The 27,128-nt window shown below is 51.7% G+C and overlaps 1 protein-coding gene across 3 annotated transcripts; it reads right to left on the bottom strand.

Annotated features, from left to right (window-relative positions):
• Positions 1–1,248: 1,248 nt before the first annotated feature.
• SCNN1A (sodium channel epithelial 1 subunit alpha) lies at positions 1,249–26,189 on the bottom strand. Of its 3 annotated transcripts, none has more exons than XM_042945602.1 (13): positions 26,116–26,189; positions 23,657–24,016; positions 11,974–12,241; positions 10,942–11,129; positions 7,057–7,160; positions 6,507–6,670; positions 5,993–6,091; positions 5,644–5,761; positions 2,694–2,772; positions 2,536–2,593; positions 2,295–2,350; positions 2,081–2,156; positions 1,249–1,717 (listed from the first exon to the last, which is right to left on the bottom strand). In XM_042945602.1, exons 2-13 carry the CDS (start codon positions 24,010–24,012, stop codon positions 1,349–1,351), a joined length of 1,935 nt encoding a protein of 644 aa, XP_042801536.1. In that variant the 5' UTR covers positions 24,013–24,016; positions 26,116–26,189; the 3' UTR covers positions 1,249–1,348. The 3 variants fall into 3 exon arrangements, with proteins under 3 accessions (XP_042801536.1, XP_042801534.1, XP_042801535.1); XM_042945600.1 differs by lacking the exon at positions 26,116–26,189 and adding an exon at positions 24,680–24,760; XM_042945601.1 differs by lacking the exon at positions 26,116–26,189 and adding an exon at positions 24,181–24,657.
• Between the last annotated feature and the right edge of the window lie 939 nt (positions 26,190–27,128).

Raw genomic sequence — 27,128 nt, forward strand, 5'->3', positions numbered from 1 at the left:
AGGAGGATTACTGATGACAGTAAGTAAAGTTGGGGAGGACAAGAAAGTCCAGACAGTGGACAACGGTAAGTCATCCCAAGCACTGCCCAGTAGGTCTCCCAAGGAGAGCAGCACCATGACTTTGCTCTTGCACCCTAACCTGGTGATGGGCACCTAGCACATGCTCAGCAACGCCCATGGAGGAGCTGGCAGCAAAGTTTGTCTCTGCCAATGCCCCTGAAGAATGGACCCTTCCATAGTGAAGCCAAGGGGTGTGGAAGTCTGGGGCCCAGGGACTTGCATCCACTCCCTACCCCCATACAGCCCTCCAGACATTCGTTATGCAACATACAGTTGTTGAGCACCTGCCTACTTGCTCCAAGTGGGACACTGGGCTAGACCCTGAGGATACATAAATGAACAAGATTCATTCCCTGACCACAAGGAGCTCACAGTCTAGCTGGGGAGGCAGACACAAGTGAACAAGAAGGTATGATGCAACATCAGCACCCCAAGAGACGTTATGCTGTGCTATGGGAGGCCAGGGGAGAGGGAAGTGAGCACATCTGGGGCAGACAAGAAAGGGCAGAAGGCTTCACAGAAGTAGAGGTGTCTGAGTAGGGTTCTAAGGGATACACAGGAGTTCTCCAGATGGTGTGGAAAGCTACCAGGCCGAGGAAATAGCTTGAGCAAATATGTAGAGGTATGAAAGACACAGAGGCATTGGGGTACAGCTCCGTGGGGGCACAGGCTAGATGAGGCTGGAAAAGGCCTGGAGCCAACCAGGAATGGCTAAGCCTTGACTACATTGGTCTGCTCCGGCCCCTGCCCTAGGAAGGGGAATTGCCCAAGAATGAACAAAGGGGGCTTTTGGGTGGGGTTCCCCACTCAAGTTCAAGAAGAGGATCAAATGTCTGTGTCACTGGAAAGCAGTGTGGCCAGGCCCGGGGTTGGCTTCAGTCATCTTTGGGTAGGAAACCTGTGTATGCCTTTGTGTGCCCTTGCTTGTGTTTTGTTTCCGGTCACCAGTGGTTTCCTAGGAAGGTTCCTTGTCTAAGCTCCAAGTTTGGCTTGGCTGATCCCAGGGAAAAGGAGACTTGTTTGCACTTGGGTAGGGAAATCAGAGTCTTCTAGAGGCAGGACCAGAGGGCACAGGACAGAAGCCAGGGCAATTATGGGCAGGTTCCCTGGCCCCCATTTCCTGGGCAATTTCTGTAGCCCCTTATCCACCCTGCTTCCCTCCCCCACACCAAGGCAGTTAGGCAGCTCTGAGAGGAAGTCCCAAGACATTCTTTAATCCTGCCAAGCCTGCTCCCCTCCCACCAGGGGAAGCGCCTGCCTTGTGGGGGGAGGGCACTTTCCTTCCCTCTCAAGGCTCCCCCAGAGTATAGGCAGAGGAGCTGGCCTCCACCAAGTTGGAGGGAGATGGGCAGGGACCCAGAGTGGCATAGGCAGGCGGAGGGGCCATCAAGGCCGGGGAGGTAGCAGGGCCTGGTGGGGATGTGGAGTGGGGGCAGAAATGGGACGGGAGGGAGGAAGCTGGAGTGGAGGCCACTTCCTGGGCACCCCTGCCCCCTCGGCCTGGAGACCAGTATCGGCTTCGGAACCTCCGGAGCAGCATGAGGAACGTGATGACCAGGAGGTCAAAGATGAGTTCAGCCATCTCCACCACAGACAGCACCGAGGAGCCGAACCACAGGCTCCACTGGCTGCCCAAGTTGGACAGGAGAGTGGCCATCTGTGAGGGAGAAAGGCACATTGACCACTGGGGCAGAGGGCCCTGGGTGGGCTCTAGAAGAAGAGCCCCATCTCTCCCTCCTTGAGGTCCTCCCTCACCCCTTTCAGCCTCCTGGTGGTCCCCTGGACCCCTTCTGTCCTAGTCATACCCATCTGGCGCATCCTTCCCCCCCCCACACCACACCCAAAGACTTCATTCCCCAGCCAAGCTCCCCCTCTTCCAACCTCTGCAACCTCACCTTCGCCCCCCCCTTTCCTTGGTCCCCTGCCCTCAAGGCCCAGACCTTCTGGCCCCACAGAGGCACCCCCTTGTTTTCTCTGACAGACACCCGCCAAGATCTCCAAGAGAACTGCAAGGACATACCGTGACAGAGGGAGACTCAGAATTGGTTTTGTAGTTCAGCTCCTTGAAGAAGATGTTGAGTTTGGCGACCCCATTTCTTTGGAGTCAGGGAGAAGGGAGGGAGAAATGGCAATGGGTTCACTTCTCAGACCCTTACAAACACCCTCCTCTCCTCCCAGATCAGTTTTCCCTCCCAAGAATTCGTCCCCCTCAGCTGGATCAGGGTAGGACTGACCTTTTGTTGTTGATAGTATAATTGTTCTGTCGGGATAGCATCTGGAAGATCCAGTCCTAGAAAAGAATGGGGGTGTCAATGGGGTCACCCCATATTCTTCAGGCTTACAGGGTGGGGGGTGAGATCAAACACATCCATACACATACATACACCCAGAAAAGACCACAGTGTTACACACACACACACACACACACACACACACATCCCCTCTCCCTCGTATCCCTCCCCTTCCCCACATTACCTGGGATGTCACTGAGGGCCATCGTGAGTAACCAGCAGAGAGCTGGTAGCTGGTCACACTGGGGATGGAGAAAGGAGCTCAGTGATGGGGGTGGCATTCTCCCACCCAGTCAAGTGGCTAGCTGCCCAACCTGTGCCCCCGGGGAAGGGGACACTCACCTGCACGGCTTCCGGCACTTGGTGAAACACCCCAGGCGGTCTGAGGAAAAGGCATCCTGGAGCTTATAGTAACAGTAACCTGTGGGTGCAGAGAGATGCCCATTTCCCTAGGGCATCTCAACCTTCTGCACCCCGAACCCAAGAGGTTTCCCAAGATATGTGGGTTCCCACATCACAAGTAGCTAATGCTACATCAGTGATGTCTCCTGAGTGGCAACACCGAAAATGTTGAAAAAATGAAGCTACGTAAGGAAAAAAAACAAAAAACAACCCAGGACTCATTTATGTAAAGATGAGTAGGATATGGACAAAATTCTAAAATTCAAAAAGAGGGGTGCCTGGGTGGCTCAGTCACCTGAACAGCTAGCTCACTGATTGATGGCTCGGGGTCATGGGACTGAACCCTGTTTAGGATTCTCCCTCTCTCTCTCCCTCTGCCCCTCTCCCCTACTCATACTCTCTCCCTCACACTCTTTCTCTCTCTCTCTCTTTCTCTCTCTAAAATAAAAGTCAAAAGGAAAACTGGGAACAATTGTTATGGAAGAATCATGAGATTAAACCACAATGAGATGCACTTCACACCCACCAGGATGGCTATTAAAAATAAATAAGTAAGTAAGTAAGTATTGGTGAGGATGTGAAGAAACTAGAATGCTCCTCTATTGCTCCTAGGAACATAAAATGGTGTGGCCACTTTGGAAGAGTCTGGCAGTTCCTCAAAATGTTGAGCACAGAGTTATGATATGACCCAGAAACTCCACTCCTAGGTATATACCAAGAGAACTGAAAACATATGTTCACACACAAAATGGAAACAGGAAATAGAAACAACCCAAATGTCCATCCACTGATGAATGGATAAACACACGTGACGAATCTGTACAATGGAACATTATTCAGCCATAAAAACAAAGCACTGACAGATGCTACGAGCTGGATGAACTTTGAAAATGGTGTGCTAAAAAAAGAAAAAAGAAAAGAAGAAGAAAATACTGTGCTAAATACAAGAAGCCAGTCACAAAGGACCACAGATGATTCTATTTATATGAAATGCCCAGGACAGGCAAATCTGTAGAGACAGAAAGTAGATTAGTAGTTTCTGGGGGTGAGGTGGGGGGCTGTGGGTGCAGAGGATGGGAAGCTCAGAGAGTGCTGATGCGTAAGAAGTTTCTTTGTGGAGTGATGGAAATGTTCTAAAGTTGACCGGCCACTACTATACAGCTCCATGATTATACTGAAGACTAAAAGTATACTAAAATCAAATGGGTGAATTACTTGGGATAGAAATTATCTCAATTGAGTTGCTACCTTAAAAAAAAAGGGTGGGGAGAATGAGTCTATGGATCTCCCTTCTCCCCTATTCGCCAAGTTCTAAGTAAGTATGTTCTATTGTGTCATTCTTGCTACTTTTAGTTGCCTGGTCCAGAAGTCCTTCTCCATTTCTGACCCAAATCCCTCCATCTACGAGGGCTGGGGGTCTGGAAAGGTGAAGCATGGGGAGCAGCTGGGTCCCTTCCCCCGGGGAGTAAACAGTCCTTGGGAGACTGTTCCTCTCCCCATCCGCACGGCTTCTCAACCATCAGCATTGTTATTTTTCCTCTCACAGATCCTCAAACTCACAAGCACTTAGAAATCATTGTTTGGGGGCAGCGGGGAGCAGGGGGCAGGGAGTTCCTGCTCTGCGCATCCTCCTCGTCCTCAGACATGACATCATGACTTCCCCCTGGGCCCCTGAGTGTCCCTCCAGCTCTGATGTGCTCTGACATAAGGTGGGAGAGATGGGAACCAAATGCAGGGCAGGGGAGAGAGCTGTGTGGAGCAGACCCAGGGAAGGGAGGAGGCAGGAAGATCCACAGGGACAGAACCAAGAGAGGCAGACATTATAACCCCTGGGGTCTGTCCCGTCCCCTCAGAGGTGTGGAGGCTCATCTCCTCCAGCAGTGGCCACCAGCAGAGGGAGAGCTGGGCCCAAGGGAGCCAGACAGGAGGACCCTCAGGTCACAGGCGCCAGTTGAGAGCCTGTGCACCAGGATTTCTAACCCTCTACTTTCCAGTTTCTTGTTTGGGACTTCCTTTCTCTCAGCTTCCTACCACAGAGCCTCCATGGGGCATAACTCTGCTATAGTGGAAAGGAACAGGGATCTGTCTACTCCTAATCCAGGATTAAAAAGGAGATCTCAGGGGTGCGTGGGTGGCTCAGTCAGTTAAGCATCTGACTTTGGCTCAGGTCATGATCTCACAGTTTGTGAGTTCGAGCCCCGCGTTGGGCTTTGTGCTGACAGCTCAGAGCCTGGAGCCTGCTTCACATTCTGTGTCTCCCTCTCTCTCTGCCCCTTCCCTGCTCATGCTGTGTCTCTCTCTGTCTCAAAAATAACATTAAAAAAAAAATTAAAAAAAAAAAAAAAAAGATCTCAGTGCTCTCCAAACTTTTTTTGATTGTGCCCACCTGTAGGTAAAAAGGTCTTAAGTAACTCCAACATATGTATTTGATTTATAAATTACAAACTTGCTACTATAGAATTGATCCATTAAGTACATTATAAAACATATATAAAATGGAAGATGTTAGGGAATGAGATAGATACATCCAACTTCTAGTATTTTCTTCCTGCACCTGGTGAGCTGTCCTGTGCCTCGCCCGGCACCAGAAGAGTGAGACAGGGAAGCTACAGGCAGAGTGTGGAGTGAGAAAGGTTTTCTTCACGTGCTCCTCCTTCCTTCTGCTGCAGGTTATTTTTAAATGGGGCCTTTCTCTATAAACACACAGAAGCCAAAACCCAGAGAGAGAAGCCCGAGGGAGGAAGGGGATAGAAGGGAGAGATGGAGTGACAGGAAATGGAGGGGCTGGAGCGCAGGACAGAGGGAGAATGAGGGTCACAGAGGGTCTGAGAAGGAAGTCTGTGAGAGTCCTGGGGCAGAGGGGCCGGCCAGGGGCTCCCTGTGGTCTCACCCCAGGAATTATGCTTCCTGTAGTCACAGAACTCCGCGTTCTTGGGCAACGGATAGAAGATGTAGGCACAGCCACACTCCTTGATCATGCTGTCCTGGAAGCAGGAGTGGATACACACCTGGGGGACACAGGAGTGACAGGAAAGGGGGTTCAGGTCTGCTCTCCCCACACACAGCCCAAAAGAGGCAGGAAAGGGGAGGACAAACAATGCTCTTCACCATACTTGTACCCCTCTCTCCACCTGTCCCGTTCGCTCACACACACACACACACACACACACCCCTCCAACTTGGACTGACCAACAGGGCAGGCCTGGGAGATGGTCGCCATAGAAACAGGCTGGTCTCACCTGCTGTGTATACTTGGTAAGATAAAGGTTCTCCACGGGGACTTCACTGCCATTCTTGGTACAGTCACCATAGTCGCCCCCAAGTCTGTCCAGGGCTTCCTGTAAACCCCCACACACAAACAAATCAGAGGTCGGAAGTCAGAGCAAGTGGCCCAGACCTCTTCCTGAATTCTCCACCTTCCCTTGGGTCCAGGCCATTTGTATCTCACATCTACCAGCCTCTCCTGTCTGCCTCACAATTTCAAAACACGCCCCAGCAGCCCCCAACGCCCATCTGGGTGCTACTTTCAAGGACACTGGCTCCAGAGCACCCCCGGAACCCTAAGCACATCCTGAACCCTTCTCAGCACACTCACCCAAGGTTCCTCCTCAGGTCCCTCCTTCTGCCAGCCCCTCGCCCCTAACTCTGCTTCTGAAGATGGCCACCTGCCTCAGACCAACCCCACACGATCTCCCTCTATAGTCTTCTGGCTGGTGAGTCACCTCCCCTGCTATCTTCCCGGCCCTCTCTTGCCTTCCTCATACTGATGGAGGTCTCCACACCAGGCCTCAAGTTAAAGCCGCCATCGTCCATGAAGGCAGGCTCATCCTGCCCATGCACCATTACCCTGGCCCCGGTCACTGTGGACAGCAGCGGGATGAAGTCATTCTGCTCTGTGCGCAGCGTCAGGGACAGACCTAGGGGTGCAGAGGGAGTGGAGTCGGGGAGGTCCTGGAGGAGTGTTGGGGGATGGAAAGCCCCTTCCACGCGCCTAGTTTCTAATGCTCCACAGAGGGCAAGGCCAAGAAGACCTACATAGGGATTTGGCAGCCCCTGGGCTGGATTCAGGGGTGGGCAGGAAGAACTGGGACAAGATTCCTATAACACCTGGAAAGGACTTTGTGGTATCCATGGGGGACAAAGAACAGAGAGGACTCCTTCCAGGATGCAGACGGGCACGTTGTGGGGAGGCCCAGAGGCACACAGCATGTCTAGGACATGAGCACAAGGTGGGTAACTGTGGGTGGGCAGGGCCGTGAGAAGTGCTGAGGCACAGGGATTGTGGAAATGAGGGCTTGCTCACCATTTTTGATCCCAGGCATGGAAGACATCCAGAGGTTAGAGTTGTTCTTGCCATTGAAAGTGTAGCAGTTCCCATATATCGGGTGGTGAAAGTGGGAGTAATTCCTATCCGGGAGAGAGAAAAAGTAGAGTCAAAAAAGAAAGTGGGGGGGGGGGGTCAGAGAGAGCGGGACTTTCAGTGACCTTTGTTTCCTGATCACATACTATGTGCTAGAAGCTTTCCCCATGTTCCCTCAGCCACTCCAACCAACAGCCTGTGAGGGCATCATCCCCACGTCACAGAAGAGGAAGCTAGGGCTCAGAGAGGTCAAGTAGCTGCCCAAGGTCACACCGTGATGACAAACTTGAGACTCAAACACAGGTCATCTACCTTCTAATGCAGTCTCCTCCCCACCAGGCCACCTGACCTCACTGGCCTTGTGACCTCTCTTGTGTCACTCTGTTGCATTACGAAGACTTTGGCAGTGTCCCTAGCTTCTCATGAATCTAAATCTTAGTTCCCCATTTGGACTGTGATCTCCTTGAGGACAAGGGTCACATCTCCTTCATCTCTGTATCATCTCTGGGTTAATTGAATAGTTCTTGACCTACAGGCCCTACAGAAGATCATTAATAAACAGTGGTCGAATGAATGAAGTGGAGAAATGGAAGGGAACAGAGTTTGGGGAGACAGTGAGAGCAGTGGTGAACACAGAGCTGAGCGGAGGAAGGTCAGATCCCAGGACAGATATGAGAGGGAGAGGGTTCTGGTGGGATGGCCTTGAGCAAGTCATTTTTTCTAAGCTTACTCTCATCTGTAAAACAAGGAGGCTGGAACTGGATGATCTGGAATATTCCACTGGCCTTGAAGAACAAAGGCCTAGAAATATGAAATACTGGTGCACATTCTAGGAAGTGCTAGGAAGCCAGCATTTCCAGAGCTAAGGCAGGATTCAGGGAGGGAGGAAAGAAAAGGCTACGGAAGTGAACAGAGGCCAGTCCTGAAGGGCCTGTAAGCCCTGCTCAGGCGGAGAGGGGACAGCCAGGTACGATGTGATGGACACACACCATGGACAGTATGCAGCAGGTGGAATCAACCGATTAGATGGAACAACATGGATGGATCTTAAAAACAGAGCTTAGGAAAAAAGAGGGGAAACGAGACATGGTCATTTATATATCCATAGGAGAATATATGAGAAGCAATATAACGTGAGGGTTAAGAGCACAGACTCCAGAACTAAACTACCCATATTTGAACCCTAGCTTTAACAAGTATTAGCTGTGGGACCAATCACGTTAATCTCTCCATGCTGTAGTTTCCTCATCTGTAAAATGGGGATAAGAACAGGACTTGCCTCACAGGGGTGCTGTGAGGTTGAAATTACACTTGGAAGGTGCCTAGCACTTAGTAAGAGCTGTATACATTTGCTCTTAAGGTTACAGGCATCCGTTAAGGTGGCTAAAGTGAAACAGACAGTAGGGGCGCCTGGGTGGCTCAGTTGGCTGAGCGTCCAACTTCGGCTCAGGTCATGATCTCGCAGTTTGTGAGTTTGAGCCCCGCGTCGGGCTCTGGTGCTGACAGCTCGGAGCCTGGAGCCTGCTTCGGATTCTGTGTCCCCCTTTCTCTCCGCCCCACCCCTGCTTGTGCTCTGTCTCTGTCTTTCAAAAATGAATAAACATTAAAAAAAAAAAAAAAGTAACAAGCGGAGGGTGGGGAGAATTTAGAACCCTCATATACTGCCCGGGGAATGTAAAATAGCACGGCCACTTGGAAAACCATCTGAGAGTTGCTCAAAATATAGAATTATCACATGACCTAGGAACTCCACTCCCAGGTATATACGTAAGAGAAATAAAAACATACATCCCTACAAAAACTGGTACGGGAATATTCTTAACAACATTACTCGTAATAGCCAAGAAGTGGAAACAACCCAAATGTCTATCAACTGAGGAACAGATAAATCAAAGGTGGGATATCCACACAATGGAATATTATCTAACCATAAAAAGAATGAAGTTCTGGCACATGTTGCAACATGGATGAGCCTTGAAAACATGATGCTAAGTGAAAGAAGTCAGGAACAAAGGCTGCATAGTGTAGGATTCCATTTCTACAAAGCGCCCGAGATAGGCAATCCACGTAGATGGACACTAGATTCCTGGTTTCCAGGGCTGGGAGGAGGGGAGGGAATCGGGAGTGACCGCTAGGAGGTGTAGGGTTTCTTTTGGGGGTGAGGAAAATGTCCTAAAATTAGATAGGGCTTGCACAATTCTGTGAATATGCTAAAAAATCACTGAATGGTATACATGTAAAGGATGACTTTTGTGGTGTGGGAACTGTATCTCAATCAAGCTGTCACTGGAGAAAAGATTACAGAGAGAAGGAGAAAGGATGACATGGGGAGGAGAGGGATGAGAAAGCCACGATAAGGAGCTTCACCTCGGTTCTGGAGGCCACAAGAGACAGTGGAGGATTTTGAGCAGGACTAACTGGAAGAGTTGCAGAATAATGAGAGGCTTTGGCGGCAGAAAGATACTGGGAGGTGAAGGGACTATAATAACCCAGGTGAGAAATGATGAGGCTCTGAGCTAAGGAAGTGACCTAACCGTCAAGACTGAGATGAACTACGGACTTTCCGTTGATGGGGAGGTAGGAGCATGGGGCTGGCAGAGCAAGAGGACTGGTGGGAAGGTGACAATTAGAGACACCCAGTGGCAGGGTGAGATGACTGGGGCCCAGGCCCTGCTACTGTCTCATTTCCCAGCAGGTAGCTCCTGTCTTCAAACAAACAAGAAGATTGGAGACAACAACAAAATCCTATGCTGACCAGAGTGTGTGCACAAGGTGAGGGTGGGGCAGAAGCAGGTGACACCTGGCCCTGCTGCCATTCTGCAGCGATGGGGGCGGGAAGGGCCCCTAGAGAGTGGAGAGGCTGCATCAGCACCCTGCCCGAAAAGGTGAAAACCAAGGAGAAGTAGGAGGGGAAGGGTGGGGTAGGAGGGGCCAGAGGCTACAGCCTCAGAGAACTGCCCAGCTGCCATGACCTCTTTGCAAGGACATTGTGACTGGATCTATAGCAGAAGGAATGCCTGGCGGGCAGTGCAGTTGAGTGGGAAGGATCCTTAGCTAGCTAGGGCTGGCCTGGTGGCCTAGGGCAAGTCACATTCACCTGTTCCGTTCAAGAGCAACAGAGACCCATTTTTCACTGCAGTTTACAAAATGCCCTCCCGCGTATCTCATGAACATGGAGACGGGTGTTATCAACATCTTCATCACTTGAGTAAAAGTGCCAGAAGGGCACGGATTATATACATTGCCCTGTTTGATGTGTCCCAAAAGCCTAAAATGCCTAAATGACTGGCACACAGCCCAGACAGTAAAAAGTATTTGTCGGAATACACAATGAATGAATCTCATTTTCCCCGCATTTTACAAAGAAACAGTTTCTGAAGAGGGATGTGAAATGCCCAGAGTCACCTGGCCGGAAAGTTACAGAGCCAGAGCAGTGACTCAGGTCACCTCCTTCATTCAACCCATGCTATTTCCTCCAAACCACTGCTGTCCACCTCATCTGAGAAGATGACCTTCCTGTGAGTTTGGTGCTAGTGACAGAGGGGCCTGTCACTAGCATGGAGAACCATGCTTCCAGCCATTGGATTCTCAAAGCCAGACCTCAACTACAGCCTTCCCAGGGCAGCATATTAGGCTGCCTCACTCAGACCCAGCCCTGCAGGATAATCCATGGGGCAGAAGTTTAGACCTGAGGTCAGTGCGTCCCCTCCTCCCTGCAGGCATATATTTAGCCCAAAGGCCTTTCCTGGGTGCTGCCCATCTGAGCCTCAGGCTGACTTCAGAAAGAAGACTCCGTGGAGAGCACAGAGCCAGGCAGGAGGGACTCACGCCTGATTGCAGGAGGCCTGGTTGAAGCGGCAGGCAAAGATGAAGTTGTCCAGCATGTCCTCCGAGGATGGAGAAGTGTCCCGCAGTCGAGAAAGAATGTTGATGTAGTGGAAACGGTACCACTCCCTCACTGCATCCACCCCTGACGAGTACGTCTGGTAAAAGCAGTCCGATTTGTTCCGGTTGCACTAAACACAGAGAGCATCAGAGGATCAGCAGCGGGGGACAGGCGGCAGGGCAGGCTAACGTCAAAGAATGAGTGGTCTGAGGTCCTGAGGACTGGGGTGGGGAGCCAAGAGTGCAGAAGAACAGAAGGCAGAAGTTGAAGCCCGGAAGAGAGTGGACCAGGAGAGCCTAGGCTTAAGGGAGCAGTTGGCCAAGGAGACCAGGAGCTGTGGTCCCAAGTGTGGGTCATTTATACAGCCTCTGCAAGACGGTGGAGCAAGGATTCATCTCCCCACTTTACTGATGGGAAGACGGAGGAATCCAGAGGCTTGCCCTAGCGACTGAGCTAGGACCGGAACTCAGGTCTCCTGGTTGTGCGGTCCACTCTCCCCAAAGGGGGCCTCTCTTCTTCCCTCTGCTCCTCTCCCGCTTCCACTTACTCTCCCTTTTATTTTTTATTAAAACAATTTTTTTAAGTCTCTCATCTTACTGATTCCTTATTCTCTATCTCAGGCAGGCAGAGCCCCAGTTCCCTGCCATACGGGAGGGTCCCAAGCGAGTCCCGACCAGTGGGGGGCTGACGATTCAGAAAGGTGCTTTTTCCGCCACAGATTTGACTTCCAGACGTTTAAACCCTCCCACAGAGGCCCCGGCGAGTAGACCCCCACAAGCTGGCGTTCAGAGAGATGTTATTTAGTTATGTATTTTGCCAGCAGGCCGACGAGGTCCCGCCTCCTGTCGCTAGGCAACAAAGGCGGGGTCCGGAAAGGGAGTGCTGTCGGGGAGTGGGCAGAACCAGAGGGTCCGGGCAACCAGGAGGGGCGGGACCCGAAGGCCGGGGGCGGGGCCTCCGGGGGCGGGGCTTACCAACTGGAAGCCGACCTTCCAGTCCTTCCTGTTCACTTGGGGGTTATTGTCCCGCACGCTGGAGGCGGCGCTGCGGACTCCGCGGGCCCCGGGGGGCGGGGCCGGGGCCCACAGGCGCTGCAGGGGGTGCGGCCAGGGCTCCCGCAAGTCGCGACGACCGCGGGGGTGGGTCCCCAGGGTGCTGGAGGAGTTGTATTTGTACAGGTCGTAGAGCGTCTGCTCTGTGATGCGGTCCAGCTCCTCCAGCTCCTCTTTAATTTGCGTGTACCTGGAAGGGGCGATGGGAAGAGGGTCGGATTTGGGGGGCGGCTTCGCGCTAGTCCCTGGCCCTTCAGGGCCTCGGTTTCCTCGCCAGAAACCGGTGAGGTCGGTCCATCCTGGAAAAGCCTGCAGGGAATAACTCTGGTGTCTCCAAGGCTCTCTCGGAGGGATGGGGACGTGAGGGTGTAGACTGGTGTTCCACGGGGTTAGTGGAGGCGACTATGAGCCCCGGCGGTGACGGCATTTATTACGGCCTGTTTATCAGAAGGGAGAGGCGGAGGCTCCTGTCGGTGAGGCCCTCTCCTCCCACTCGCCCTGGCCGCGAAGGGAACCCGGAACTCGTCTGCCCTTTTCCAAGACGGGAGAGGGTGTGGCCGCGGCCTTCGCCCACAAGCTCCCTCAGACCCAGCGAGCAGGTCAACCCACCCTGGCCTCCTCCGGCAAGGGTGGCCTTTGGCTCTGTCTGCCGCCTGGCACCTTCTAAATTAGGGGCGCTTAACTGCACTTCTAGAATTTCCCCAGGAACTTTAAAACTACAGATGCTGCACACGGCCCCTCCCCATCAAAGACTCAGTTTTAATGAGATGGGTGGGGCCCAAACACCATAAGTTAAACACTGTCCAGTATAAATCATCACATTCCTTCTCAGCACAGGCATTGTTACCCGCTCCGTCATGAAAGTCCATAGTAGCAGCGCCGTAGGGATAGAATCTACCAAAACAAAACAAACACACCTAGAACTAATACATTCAACAAGGTTGTAGCGTACAAAACCATTGTACAAAAATTAATTGTATTTCTACATAATAACAACGAAAAAATGGAAAATTACATCACAAAAACCACCATATTAAATAGCATAAACAACATCAAATACCAGGAATGAATTTAATGAAAGAGGCAAGAGTTTTACACCGAAAATCATGCTGAGAGAACTCAAAAACCAAAATAGAGAGTTACATGAGTTCCTGGGTCTGGAACTCTGTATAGTTAAGATGTATCCCAAATTGGTCTTTCGATTCAACACAATCCCTATCAACATTTCAGCAGACATTTTGAAGAAACTGATGGGCTGATTTAAGACGTATGTGGAAATGTGAAGAATGTAGAGTGGTCAAAGCAATTTTGTTTGTAAGTTTATTTTTAAGTAATCTCTACACCCAACATGGGGCTTGAACTGATGACCCTGAGATCAAGAGTCACATGTTCTTCTGACTGAGCCAGCCAGGTGCCCCTCAAAACAATTTTGGAAAAGAGCAAAATTGAAGTACTTAGTTCTACCTGACTTCAAACTCACTATAAGGCCACAGTCATCAAAACAGTGTAGTGCTTATGTAAGGACAGACAGTAGATCGATGGAACAGAATAAACTCCAGATATATACTCACACGTATACAGTCAACTGAGTTTTGACCAAAACACCAATTCAATTCAATGGGGAAAATCTTTTTTTTTTAAAACAGAGTATGCTCTATTGAGAAAGGAAAAAAAAAAACAAAAACAAAAAAAAAGAAACTCAACCTCCACCTCAGTTTCTACACAAAAATTAAGTCAGTCTGAATCACAGACCTAAACATAAAATTCAGAACCAGAAAGATTCTAGAGGAAAACATCAAAGATATCTTCATGACCTTGAGGTAGGCAGTATTTTTTGCAATAAGTATCTAAGGAAGAATTTATTGTGAAATATAAAGACTTTTTACAAATTGGCAATAAAAAGACAGGTTGTTTAGGGGCTCCTGGGTGGCTCAGTCAGGGTTGAGCAGCTGTGTATTAGTTTCGGCTCAGGTCATGATCCCAGGGTCATGGGATCAAGCCCTGAGTCAGGCCCATGTGGGCCCTCCCCCCAGCCCTCCCCTCTGCTTGGAGCATGGAGTCTGCTTAGGATTCTCTATTCTTCCTCTGCCCCTGCTCTCTCTCCAAAATAAGGGAGCACCTGGGTGGCTCAGTCGGTTAAGCTTTGGACTTCGGCTCAGGCCATGATCTCAAGGTTCGTGGGTTTGAGTCCTGTGTTGGGCTCTTGCTCAGAGCCTGGAGCCTGCTTCAGATGCTGTGTCTCCCTCTCTCTCTGCCCCTCCCTCGCTCACGCTGTCTCTCAAAAATAAATAAATGCAAAAAAAATTTTTTTTTAAATGCACCAAAAGATAGACAGTCACTAAACACAGGAAAAGGTGTTCAACATAATTAGCCTTCAGGAAAATGCAAATTAAAACCATAATGATCGGGGTGCCTGGGTGGCTCAGTCGGTTAAGCGTCCGACTTCAGCTCAGGTCACGATCTCGCGGTCCATGAGTTCGAGCCCCGCATCAGGCTCTGGGCTAACAGCTCAGAGCCTGGAGCCTGCTTCGGATTCTGTGTCTCCCTCTCTCTCTGCCCCTCCCCCATTCATGCTGTCTCTCTCTGTCTCAAAAATAAATAAACGTTAAAAAAAAAATAAAAAAAAAACCATAATGATCAATTCACTGTGGTGCATACCTGAAACTAATAGAATATTACACATCAACTCTACTTCAACAACAAAAAAATACAATTAAAAAAGGCAAACTTCTAAAAACAGATAATGAGGCCACCATTTAACATCCGTTAGAAGGGCCAAACAAGTAAAAGACTTGGACAGTGTCAACTGGTGAGAATGGAGAGCAGCTGGGGTTGCAGCTGGTGGGAGAGTCAAACGGCACAGTCGATTTGGTGGGTCATCTGGCAGCTTCTCATAAAGTTAAACATACATCTCCCTTATGACCCAGCAATTTCACTTCTGGATATTTTACCCGATTCCACTCCCCGCTATTTACTCAAGCACAAGGAAAACATGAAGACTTGTACGTGAATGTTCATAAGCACATTTATTCATAATTGCCACAAAGCTTGAAACAACCCAAATGAGCCTGGGTGGCTCAGTCAGTTAAGCGTCTGACTTTGGCTCAGGTCATGATCTCACAGTTCATGAGGTCAAGCCCCACATCAGGCTCTGTGCTGACAGCTCAGAGCCTGGAACCTGCTTCAGATTCTATGTCTCCCTTTCTCTCTGCCCCTTCCCCTCTTGTGCTCTGTTTTTCTCTCTTTCTCTTAAAAATAATAAACATTAAAAAAAATTTTTTTAAGGGGGGGGCTGATACAGGCAAAAAGCATGAGAGAATTTGAGAAATATTAAGTTCAGTAAAAAGAGTACGTTGAGCCAGACACATTAAAAAAAAATTCACATTGTGTGATTCCCTTGATGTGAAGTCTGAGAACAAGTCAAACTAATTGATGGTGACAGGAGTCAGAGAATGGCCATGGGAGAGAGAGAGGAATGGGCTTCAGAGGGCCATTGTGTAATGGAAATGTTCAGTACCTTGATTAGCAAACTGCAGTGAGGGCTTCAGATTTGTGCATTTTAGGGGGTCCTGGTTGGCTCAGTCAGTTAAGCGTCTGACTTCAGCTCAGGTCATGATCTCACGGTTTGTGAGTTCGAGCCCCGCATCAGGCTCTGTGCTGATAGCTCAGAGCCTGGAGCCTGCCTCAGATTCTGTGTCTCCCTTGCTCTCTGCCTCTCCCCCGCTTGCTCTCTCTCTCTCTCTCTCTCTCAAAAATAAACATTTAAAAAAAAGATTTGTGCATTTTATCATAAGTAAATTATACCTCAACTAAAGAAAAAGTCACATACCTGTGTTTAGGGGGGCCCTGCCAGAGATTGGTGTTCACTGGGAATGTTGGTGGGGCCCAAACAAGGTTGTTTTACAAGAACCCCAGGGGCCCTAAAGTGCAGCTACATTAACCAGTCTCTAGGCCATACCCTACTGTCTACTCCACTTGGCTCTGTTTCTCTTTCCTTCATAAAGTCTAGTTGGCTAGGCCGTTAGGCATCAGCTCCAGATACCCCTCATGCCCTCAGAAAATGTAGCCCAGGTCCAACCAAGGTGTGTGTTTGACATTCCAAGAGACTTGCTTGTGGTTGGTAATGAAAAGAATGGCAGTGATAGCTCGGATTTATTGAGCACTTACTATGAGGTTGGCCCTGTGGTATTCGAATGAACACTCACTTAATCTTCAGTGTAATTCAGAAAACTATCTGCCACTGTTAGCTAATACTTTTTACAGGTGAAAAACCTGAAGCAGGTGACTTGTTCAAGGTCACACAGCCAGGAACCAGGTCAGAAAGCACTATATCCATCACACTGTCCTTTGCTCTGTCCCTGCTAGCTCTGGCTATTTTAGCAGATGGACAAGGTGCCCCAGAAAGAGCACCAGAGCCAGAGTTGACTGGATGCGGGGCCTGGCATTCCAGCCACACACTTCTAGCTGGGGAATGTTGGTGAGGAACTCAACCTTCCTGAATCCAGGCCTCAGTTTCCCCATCTGTAAAATGGGCATAACACTAGATCTGCATACCACATGAAGCTCTTACAGGGTTAAATGAGAAAGTATTCAGTGGCACAAAATGAAGAGGCCATTGAATCTCAGGAAGACATGGATGGGGGCCCAAAGCCCAAGAAACTCAACTTGGTCACACAGGAAGAATCCAGGTCTCCCATCATGGCTGGTGTCATTTCCACCTGAGCCACCACATCTCTGGCTGAGCCTCCCTTGGCACACCCCTCTAAGCCGTCTCAAGTCGCCCTGTGCCCCCCTTCTGCCTTGTACACCTGCCTCATCCTCATCAGAGACTCAGAGCTGTCTGTCACCTTCTGTAGCCACAAGGTTCCTCCCCACAGAGCCCCAAGCTGTCTGTAAGCCAGGTCTCCCCTCAGTGGTCTCCCTCAGATTCAGCTCCTTCCTGCCTCTTCCCGAGAGGCCTCTGATGAGACCGCAACCCCCACCTCCAGAAGAGGCTGGGCTCCATACAAAACACCCTCCCTCCCAAGGCCTACTTTCCTTTTGGTGGGGAGCCCTTAAGGAAGAGATATTCCCATATCACCCCTTCAGAAAAGAAATCTTTCCCTCCCTTTCAGCTGACACCTAGAACTAAGAAAACTGACCACTGAGTAAACCCCACTAATGCCATCAGATCTTATCCTGCAAGCAGGAGGGCCCTGGCAAGAGGAGACCAGGGCTGGAGAGCGGATAAAGAATACATACTTGGAGCTGCAGCAAGACAGTCTAGCCCTAACCTTGACTTCCTGCACGAGTCCCGGTCACTACCCCCACTCTCATCTGCGCTGGCCGACAGCCCGACATCGGAGCCCTGCCAATTCAATCAGGCAGGCATTACTACTCCATTTTACAGTTGAGGAAACTGAGGACCATCAACTGGGCAACTGCTCCAGGGCCACTCAGCTAGGAAGTACCGGAGTCAAGATTTGAACCCAGGCCTGTCCGACTTCATGGTCCCTGCTTTTTTCTACTACTTCTGCCTCCGGGCTCAGAGGCACTTGAGAATGGGCAGCAAAATCTCCTTTCCCTGCAGCGGGCCGTCACCCCCCCCCCCCAACCCCCCGCCACAGCATCCCCTCTTCTCTGCCCAAGACAGACTAGCATGAGCAGGGATACTGAGAGATTTAAGGACTGATACCCCTGCTATCTTCCTATGTGTATCTCTTCCCTCCCCCTTTCCCCTCGGTGGCCCCCTCTCACAAAAGAGCCCTTCTCACAAAGCAGCCTTGGATTTGCCCAGGCTCTCATCACCACCCCCCCCCCCCCCCCCACTGCCCCGTGCCCCCAGAGGACCCTAGTGGAGCGTTCTCAGCCAGCCTTCCAGAAGCACTTGGCAGAACTGGGCACTGGAAACTCACCAGCTTCCTCCCCTGCCAGGGTGCATCTGGGGACCTACCCAGCACCCTCCTTCCTCCAGGGACAACCTTGACCTCCCTTTCTTTGGCCCCTCCCTCAGCCCCATTCTCCTCCACATCTCAGCACCTCCAACTTCCTCCCTGGGGCCTCTGTGAGCTCTGGGTGCCCTCAAGCAGCCCCTCAGCCCGGAGCCCTCCTGAAGACAGAGTCAGCCTCTCTAGGGTCAGTTCTGAGTCTCAGATTACATGTTCAGTTCCGTCCTGGCTGCAACATTTTATTTTTTATTTATTATTTTTTTTAACGTTTATTTATTTTTGAGACAGAGAGAGACAGAACATGAATGGGGAAGGGGCAGAGAGAGAGGGAGACACAGAATCAGAAGCAGGCTCCAGGCTCTGAGCCATCAGCCCAGAGCCCGACGCGGGGCTCGAACTCCCAGACCGTGAGATCGTGACCTGAGCTGAAGTCGGACGCTTAACCGACTGAGCCACCCAGGCGCCCCATGGCTGCAACATTTTAGACCAACAGATGTTCACAAACTAATGCTTGTTCCAAGGATGAACAGCCAGGGTGGTAAGAGCTCTAGAAACCATTTCATCCAAAGAAAAGTTGCAGGGACTAAGTTTTAATCAGCTCTCCAGGTGTATTATCTAAGCCTTGCCCACCGTTTGGATGGTTTACCTTGGAGGGGCACCTAGATGGCTCAGTAGGTTAAGCATCTGACTTTGGCTCAGGTCATGATCCCACCGTTGGTAAGTTTGAGCCCCGCATCAGGTTCTGCACTGACCACTCAGAGCCTGCTTGGGATTTTCTGTCTCCCTCTCTCTCTGCCCCTCCCCCACTTGCACAAGCACACTCTCACTCAAAAATAAAATAAACAGTTTTATAAAATTGATGGCTTGCCTTGGAGAAGTTACTTAGCTCTGTTCCTCTGCTTCATCATCTGTAAAATGGGACTATTAATAGTCCTTGCCAGGGCGCCGGGCTGACTCAGCCGGAGGAGTGTGTGATTCTTGATCTTGGGGTTGCGAGTTCGAGCCCCATGCTGGTGTAGAGATTACTTAAATAAATCTATTTCTTTCAAAGAGTCCTTGTGGCAAAGGGTTATTGTGGGGGTGAAATGATTTGATACAGGAAAAGTACTGAGAAAAATACCTGGCCGAGTAAACACTGTACAACTACTGCTATTGTCTTCGTATCAGCGCTGTTATTGGAGAAGAGCAGGCGGAGGAGACACAGGAGGACTGCCACTTATCTGCCACTTAGCTGCCACGTGACTTTGTGGTCTTAAAAAAGTAGAACTTAAGACCAGATTCCAATTCGGACCCCTCCACATAACAGCTGGGTGACCTTTGCAAAGCCTGCAGGTTCTCAGAGCCTCAGTTTTCACATCTGACTGGGAGGGGGGAGGGGGCGGGTATCTCCTTCCTTATCTAACAAGCTTGTTAGGAGGATCTGAATTCGGTGGTGAATTTTGCAAGCTACCTTGAAGATGCTGCTACCATGGGCTGGTGGCCGGTGGGTGAGGAAGGAGATATCTTTAGGGTTGTGTCAAAGACACAGAACCAGGAGCAGAAGCTAGAAGTTATAACGAGGTCAGCTGCAGCTTTACCTAAGGAAGAACTTTCTCTCTCTCTTTTTTAAAGTTTTTATTTATTTATTTACTTTGAGAGAGAGACAGACAGAGCGAGGTGGGGAGGAGAAGAGAGAGAATCCCAAGCAGGATCTGCGCCATCAGCGTGCAGCCCAATGTGGGGCTCGAACCCGTGAACCGTGAGACCATGACCTGAGCCAAATTTGAGTCAGACACTTAACCGACTGAGCCACCCAGGTGCCCTGAGAAAGAACTTTCTAACAACGGCTGCTACAGAGGTAGGGAGGGTCCCGACAGGAGAAGAAGCCCAGCACTGGGGGCCAAGGGGGGCAGTTCTGAGAGTCCTGGCTTTCTGTCCCTGCCAGGCCTGCCATCACAGAGCGAACTGCTAGCCCTACTTTGCAGAGTTAGGCTCAGGGGTGCCTGGGTGGCTCAGGAAGTTGAACGTCTGACCCTTGGTTTTGGCTCAGGTCATGATCCCAGAGTCCTGGGAGAGAGACCCATGTCGGACTCCATGCTGAGCATAGAGCCTGCTTAAGATTCTCTCTCTCTCTCTCTCTCTCTCTCTCTCTCACTCTCTCTCTCTCTCTCTCTGTCTCTGCCTCTCCCCTCTGCCCCATTCACGCACTCTCTCTCTCTCTCTCTCTTAAATTAAAAAAAAAAAAAAAAAAAGGTCCACAGCTTCCCTCTTTAGGGAATTGCCCCTCTCCTCTCCCCACTCCTGTGCCATGCCTCTGCTCTGCCATCTTGGGAAGGGATTCCATCACCTCCTGTGATGTTTCAGGATCTTGAGCTCTTCCTTAGGCCCAACCTCAGTCCCTCCCAGGACTAGATGAAAAATATGTTCTTGGGCTCTGTTTTCTGTGGATGTGGTTAAGACTGGCCCTCTCTCCTGGATGAATAAAGCCCTTTTTTGGCCACAAAGAAAGCAACTGCAGTGGCTGACCCTTCACAGTGGATTCTTCGCGCTTTCTTGCTTACTGTGGCCCCTGCAGCCTCTCTCAGAAGTTCCCAAGCAACCCAGAACCCCTCCACCTCTGCGGGCTGTGGACATCCGGCCGTGCCCACCAGCTCTGGGCATCCCTGGTCTGACTTTGCCTCATTCCTGTTATCTCACCAGTTCATCTATCCTGTCCACAGATTTCCACCTCCTCCCTGCTGCTTCAGTAGGAATCACTCATCTGGCCTGTCCCCTGCACCTGCCGCAAGCCAGCACCTGTGATTCACCCTCAGGTCACCACCCACCAGGCTGTGTTAACCTGTCTACCCACCCCTGCCTCTCTCCTGGAATAGGAGCCAAGAGCCCTGCATCCCTCTCTCCTCCATTCATGACAAGTACCCCTCATCTGTCTCACCCATAAGCCCCCACCAGCAGCTGGCAACCCTGTGGCACCTTCTTAAAGTGTAGAGGTGATAAAGGGCTTTGATATCAAACACACTTGGTTTGTGACTCAGCTGCTAACCAGAAATGCACTGGCTGCTTGGTGGGGTGGGTGGGTGACTTTTGAATCCCAGTTTCACCACCTGCTACCTGTGTGAACTTGGACAGGTTATTTAACCTCTCTGGGCCTCAGTCTCCTCTTCTATAAAATGGGAATAATACTCGTACCTACTTCAGAGGTCTGTTGTGAGAATTAAATAATTTCATATAAAATGTAACATATCTGGTGCACATTAGGTACTATAGAAGTGTTCTTGGGGCGCCTGGGTGGCTCAGTCAATTAAGCATCTGACTTCGGCTCAGATCATGATCTCGAGGTTCGTGAGATCAAGCCCCCCGTCGGGCTCTGTGCTGACAGCTCAGAGCCTGGAGCCTACTTCAGATTCTGTGTTTCCCTCTCTCCCTGCCCCTCCCTGCTTGTGCCCTGTCTCTCTCCCTCTCTCAAAAATAAATAAACATTAAAAAAATTTTTGAAGAAGTGTTCACTATTATTGTTGCTATTTCTTTATTATTTGCTGTGTGACCTTGCTCAAATTATTTTGCCTCCACTTTCAAATGGAAATAATAACTATGTCCACCGCCATGGACTTGTCAAGATGAAATGAGATAGTCCTTATAAAGGACCCAGCAAAGGGTGAGCATGTAGCAGGTGTTCGACACGGTTTCCTGTGCCTTCCCTGACTCCCCTCCCTCCCCGAGGGCTCTCTCCCCTCTAAGCCCTGTGGACGCTAGTTAGGCAGGAGGGATTTCTTTCTGTGTGGACACCTGTCTCCCAGCCTGCAGGCCTCAGGAGCAGGGGCTCTGGTTTCATCCCTTGGGGCTTTTTCATAGACTGTCCATGACCTTGCCCTCAGCAGGCCTCAACAGATGTAGCCCTTTGCTCTCCATCTCCCACCCATGTCTTTCAAGCACAAACATTTACTGAGAGCCTACTACCCAGCCTTTAGTCCTTCCCGCCTGCCCGCCTTCCCCTCCCTGCTGACTCAGTGCCCTCCACCATGGCCCAAGGGGGTGAAGAGAAATAAGTAGGGGAAAGATCAGGGTAGCGAAGCAGCAGAGGGTCAGGAAGGAGAGGAGCCAAGCTCACAGGCACCAAGGAAGAGAAATGAGGCTGAGCCAGAAAAGGAGAGCTGGGAAATGAGATGTACACATCTGATTACACACTTCGCTGATTCCGTGTCCCACACCTTGGATATCAAGAAAAGGAGGGATTTGTGATCCGAGGGTGAACCACAGCTCCGTCACTGTCTGTGTGACCTTGTGACTTGTCTGCCTTTGCCTCGGTTTCCTCCAATGCAAAACAGGGATTACAATAGTCCCCGCCTCGTGGGGTTTCTGGAAGAATTAGGGGTGCCACAGAGTACTTAGCAGTGGCTGGTGCATGAAGCAGCTTCTTAGGAAACGCGCCCTTCGCCTGGACAGCATATGGAGGCTAATCCATGAAAACGGCCGGCAGGGTTTTCCCTGCAGCACGGGACGTCCCAACCCTTTTTAGTCCGTGATACACCTTTGGACACCATGGAACACATGGGGGGCCTTCATCCTTAATATGTGACCAATCTCCATCCTCCATAATCATACCTATACCCAATGTTTGCTCACACACACACACACACATACACACACACATGCACACTCATGCAATCACACCTGTAGGCACTCACAAATGTTACACTCCCTAAGGGCAGAGACTGACTCTCGAAGCCACACTGTCCTGCTGTTATCTGTGTCGCCTGTCTCTTCCACCGTATTTTATCTTTCTGTCCCCAGAACCTAGCAAAGTGCCTGGCCTTCAGTGAAGACTGAATGAATTATTAATGAACCCATTTGCCAGGTGCCTAGCAGTGTTGGGCATATGCTCCAGGTATCCCCCACGTGTTGCATGACTGAGTAAATACAAATAAGAGGTGTGGATAAACACCTAGCTGTGCCTTCCTTTCTTCTCCATGGCTACCATCCCCTCTGGCTTCTAGAAGAAAAACTGGCAAAGAGCAACGATGAAACCCAAACCTTCAGGACACACCCGAGCACTTAAAAGTCAGGCACCTGGGCAGGTGAAGTACACAGCCCAGCAGGAGTCAACTGGGTCTTGGGGGAGGGGAGGGCTGCTTTCTGTCCTGTCCTGGTTTCCCTCTGACTCTACCCCCAGCCTCAAGGCTCTCCAACCCTTTGCCACCAGCCCCCACCTTGATTTCCCCAAAACAAACTCCCCTTCTATACTGAGACCAACATACCAGGGCCCAGCCCCGCCAGCTTTCACCACCCACCCCCACAGCACCTGCCAACAGCTTCACCTGTCCATTAGATTCTTCTCTCGAGGTGGAGGAGGCCTTGTTCTTCGCCCTCCTCTTGCTCCAGGGAAGGGATGGGAATGATCTCTACCCTGCTCTTTGGAGCTATCCGCATCTCACTTCATCTGTTTGCCCTCCCACTTGTGGGAGGAGGAAGGGAAGTCCAACAACCACACTCTGGATAAGCTGTGGGCACTTGGAGGGCCCCGTTGGCAGAGCCGCTCGGATGGGCAGAGCCCATCGAGTCGGGGGCTCCCTATCTTGCCCAAAGGGAGGTCTACCTAGGGACAGGAGTATCCCCTCCTACTCCCGGGTCTGCGGGTCGGCCTCGGCGCCCTCTGTCCCCCACTTCCAGGCGCAGGGGAAGTGACAGAGGGGTCGACTGACCTGTAGGGATTGAGGGTGCAGATGGTGACGGCGGGGAAGACGAGCTTGTCCGAGTTGAGGTTGATGTTGAGGCTGACGGGGTAGCTGAAGTACTCCCCGAACAGCTGGCCGAACTGCCAGTACATCATGCCGAAGGCACAGAGCCAGAGCACAGCCCAGAAGGCCGTCTTCATGCGGTTGTGCTGGGAGCACACCAGGCGGATGGCACCGTGGATGGTGGTGTTGTTGCAGAAGAACTGGAAGAGGTCTCGGTAGGAGCGGTGGAACTCGATCAGGGCCTCCTCCTCCTCTTTTGGCTGCGGGGGTGCCGCGGGGTCGGGGCCCAGCCCCTGCTCCGCATGCTGCTCTCCTTTCATGAGCCTTGGAGGGTCATGGAGGGCCAGGGTCAGGGCTGACTTCTAGGCTCTGGTGCCTCACTCCTTGACCCAGAGCAAGGCTGCTCCTAGCCAGGCCCGCATCCCGCCCTGAGCCCACTCTTTTCTACCCCTCCCTCCCTCCCTCCACCGTCCCAGGAGCCGGCTGACCTGCTGGAGTCCGGGCCAGGAGACCTGTAGCTGGGCTTGCCTGAGAAGCACCCTTCAGAGTTCTGTCCCAGCACCTCCCTTTCTGTCTCCTCAGCTGTCAGTCTGCCCTGCTTAGTCAGTCTATCTTTAGTCTCCTTCCTCCAGGACCTCTGTGTCCCAGCTCTTCTCTCTCTCTCTCTCTCTCTCTCTCTCAATCTCTCTGCTTTCTGCTTCTCTTTGGGTCTCTTTCTCAGCTCTCGTCTTCCTTGCCTGTCTCCTGTCTGTGTGCCAGGCTCTCTGGTCCTGCCTCTCTTCCTCTTCCTCCCTGCCTTGCTCCCTCTCTGTCTGAGTGGGCTCTCTCCTCCGCCTCTGGCCCTGGCCCTGGGCTGTGTCCGTCCCAGGGACTGCAGGGCTCCAGGAGGTCTGGACGGCCTCCTGCTCCCAGCTCCCAGGTTGTGGCTGGACTGGGACTGGTTCCTTTCCAGTTGAATCTGGCAGCCGAGCCTCTCCTCCCTCTCACCTGACAGGTGCAGCGGCCCAGCCAGGGAGCCCGCCCGCCAGGCTGGGATGGAAGCGACAGAAGCCTCATTAGCATCTCAATTAAAGGTGAGCAGGGCAGGGGGAGGGGCAAAGGAGGAGTCTGAGCTGAGAGTTCTCCAAAGGGAGGAGGGCTCCTGAGGGCAGGTGCCCCGGAAGTGTGGGACTGGAGGAGGTGGGTGCTCCCCGCCCCCCACCTAGAAGAGTAACGGCCCTGGGGGCTGACAGGCAAGGAGATCTGAGACAAAAGGGCAGGGGGAGGGCCAGAGATCTCAGACAAGGAGAGAGATCCTGAACACAAAGCCAGGAGGGCAAAACAAAGAAAAAAGAACCAGCCAGGATGAGGGAGACTAAGGCAGGGGAGACCAGAACAGGGAAGGCAGAAAAAGGGAGATGGATGGAAGAAGACAGGATGAAGGCCTGGGAGGGAGGGCTGGAGGAGAGGCTGAGAGAGGAGGGTGAAGGGGGTGGAGCCAGGAGACTGAGGGGATGAAGCCCCAAGTGGGCTTCCAGGAGCTGGGTCCCCTCTCTGGGCACTCCTTCCAAAGGCACCCACAGGTCAGCTTCACCCCCAGGTCTTATAGAAGAAGAAGGGGTATCTACTCAGTAAAGTGGGGACACCTCCTGGCCCCACTGGGCACTGGGGCACAGAGCGCCCCTCTGCCTCTCCCTCCTGGTCCATCCTTCTCCCTCCTGACTCCTCACTACCACCCCTTACCTCGTCCAGGCCAGGGAGGGGCCCAGGTGAGGCTGGAGATTGGGCGGGGCCCTGGGACATTCTGTTCTTTTTTACACCATTGGCTGCCAGGCCAGGAATGTGTAATGTCCCCTGTTGTGGTCACGGGGCTGCAGGAATGTGGTCACCGAGAGGCAGCACAGGGGCCAGGCAGGGCACCTGGGCACAGACCTGGAGCCTGAGGAGCTCTAGGGACAGTGGGCCCTGAGCGAATAGGGAGGGATGTAGGCAGCACCAGGTGTCGGGAAGGAGGAAGGTGGGCATGGCCCAAAGTGGACACCAGCCCTGGGAAGAGGGAAAGGCTCGCTGGTAGGGGCTGTGTTTTTCCTCCAATATCTCTGCTCCGAACTTAATCCAGCAAGAGGATAAAGAGTGAAGCCTAAGCAGTCAGCACACAGAAAGGGAAGGGTCAGAGAGAGGGCCCAGAGACAGCCCAAGGAGGTACAGGAGCCCCAACCACACAAGCCAGGCCCCGCGCCTGATGGTAGGAGGTCGGCCACAGTGGACCCTCACCGGAGGCACCCGGGGGAAGCCGGCCTGGGATGTGCAGACACAGGCCCAGCCTGAGCACTGATGGAGAGTGGCAGAAGAAGGCAGTCATGCTACATAAGATAAGGACTCTAGTGGCAGAGATAAGAAGTAAGTGCTGAGGGAGCCTCGGGGTGGCAGGCAGAGGCACTCACCCTGAGGAGACTCAGGAAGGCTTCCTGGAGAAGGTAACATCTCAGCTGGGTCTTGAGGAACACCAAGGGGTGTGCCAGACAAGTAAGAGGGAAGCAGGGTACTCCAAACTCAGGGTGCAGCTGGGCCCTGCGGCTTCCTCTTAGGGCAGAAGGTCTCCTGCGGCCTCTTAAAGTGAGAGCTGCTGTCAGCCAGGATTCCAAACCCGGTCCCATCACTCCCCTTGACGCCTGCTGCCCTCCTGGGAAGGGAAAGGCGGGTTTTTCCTTCATTTTCCAGATGAAGAAACCGACCCTCCATAAAGAGAAGCCAGTTTTCTGAGGGCACAGAACGAAACAGCAGCCGAGAGAAACACAAAATCAGAATTCTTTTCCTGCAGGGATGTCTACTTAGGACGTTTGCCATTTATTTCCCATGACAAACCAGCTGCAGACTCATGGGGAACTGGAGCCCCCCTGTACCTGGTTTTGAAACCTAGGAGCTTCAAACGCAGAGTTCATGGGCTCATCAGCAATCTGGGTCCCGGCTTATCTCCCCAGCTCTGTGGAAAGCTCTCTACACTGACCCCACATTCCCACAGGACCCAGACAGCCTTAGAACCCCTATTCTCCCCGGAGCCAGGTTCTTAAACAAATGGAGTACACAGCACCCTGCCTGTTTGATCTCAAAGGTTAGGAGAGGCACCTCCCTGCCTTTTCTGTTTGCTAGCTGGTGTCTGAAATCTAACCACGGGCTCAAAGCAGCACAGAAATAGTTCTCATCTCAAGGGCTCTGTGAGAAGAATCACAAGGACGGGTCTGGGCTGAGCCGGAGCACGTGGACATGGTGTCCCCAGAAGTGCCTGTCAGTGTACCGGGGCAGTGGGTGGGGGGCAGCCCATGCTCAGGGAAGGCGTCGTTCTAGATCTGGAATGGACCAGAGCAAGTTTGTTGTGAGAAACACAGAAATCTGCACTTCTGTCACGGCTCCATTTTAAGTATTATCTTTGAAAGTGCAGAAATAATGCCCAAATACA

Source organism: Panthera leo, chromosome B4, assembly GCF_018350215.1.
Source record: "Panthera leo isolate Ple1 chromosome B4, P.leo_Ple1_pat1.1, whole genome shotgun sequence".
NCBI classification, from domain to species: domain Eukaryota; kingdom Metazoa; phylum Chordata; class Mammalia; order Carnivora; family Felidae; genus Panthera; species Panthera leo.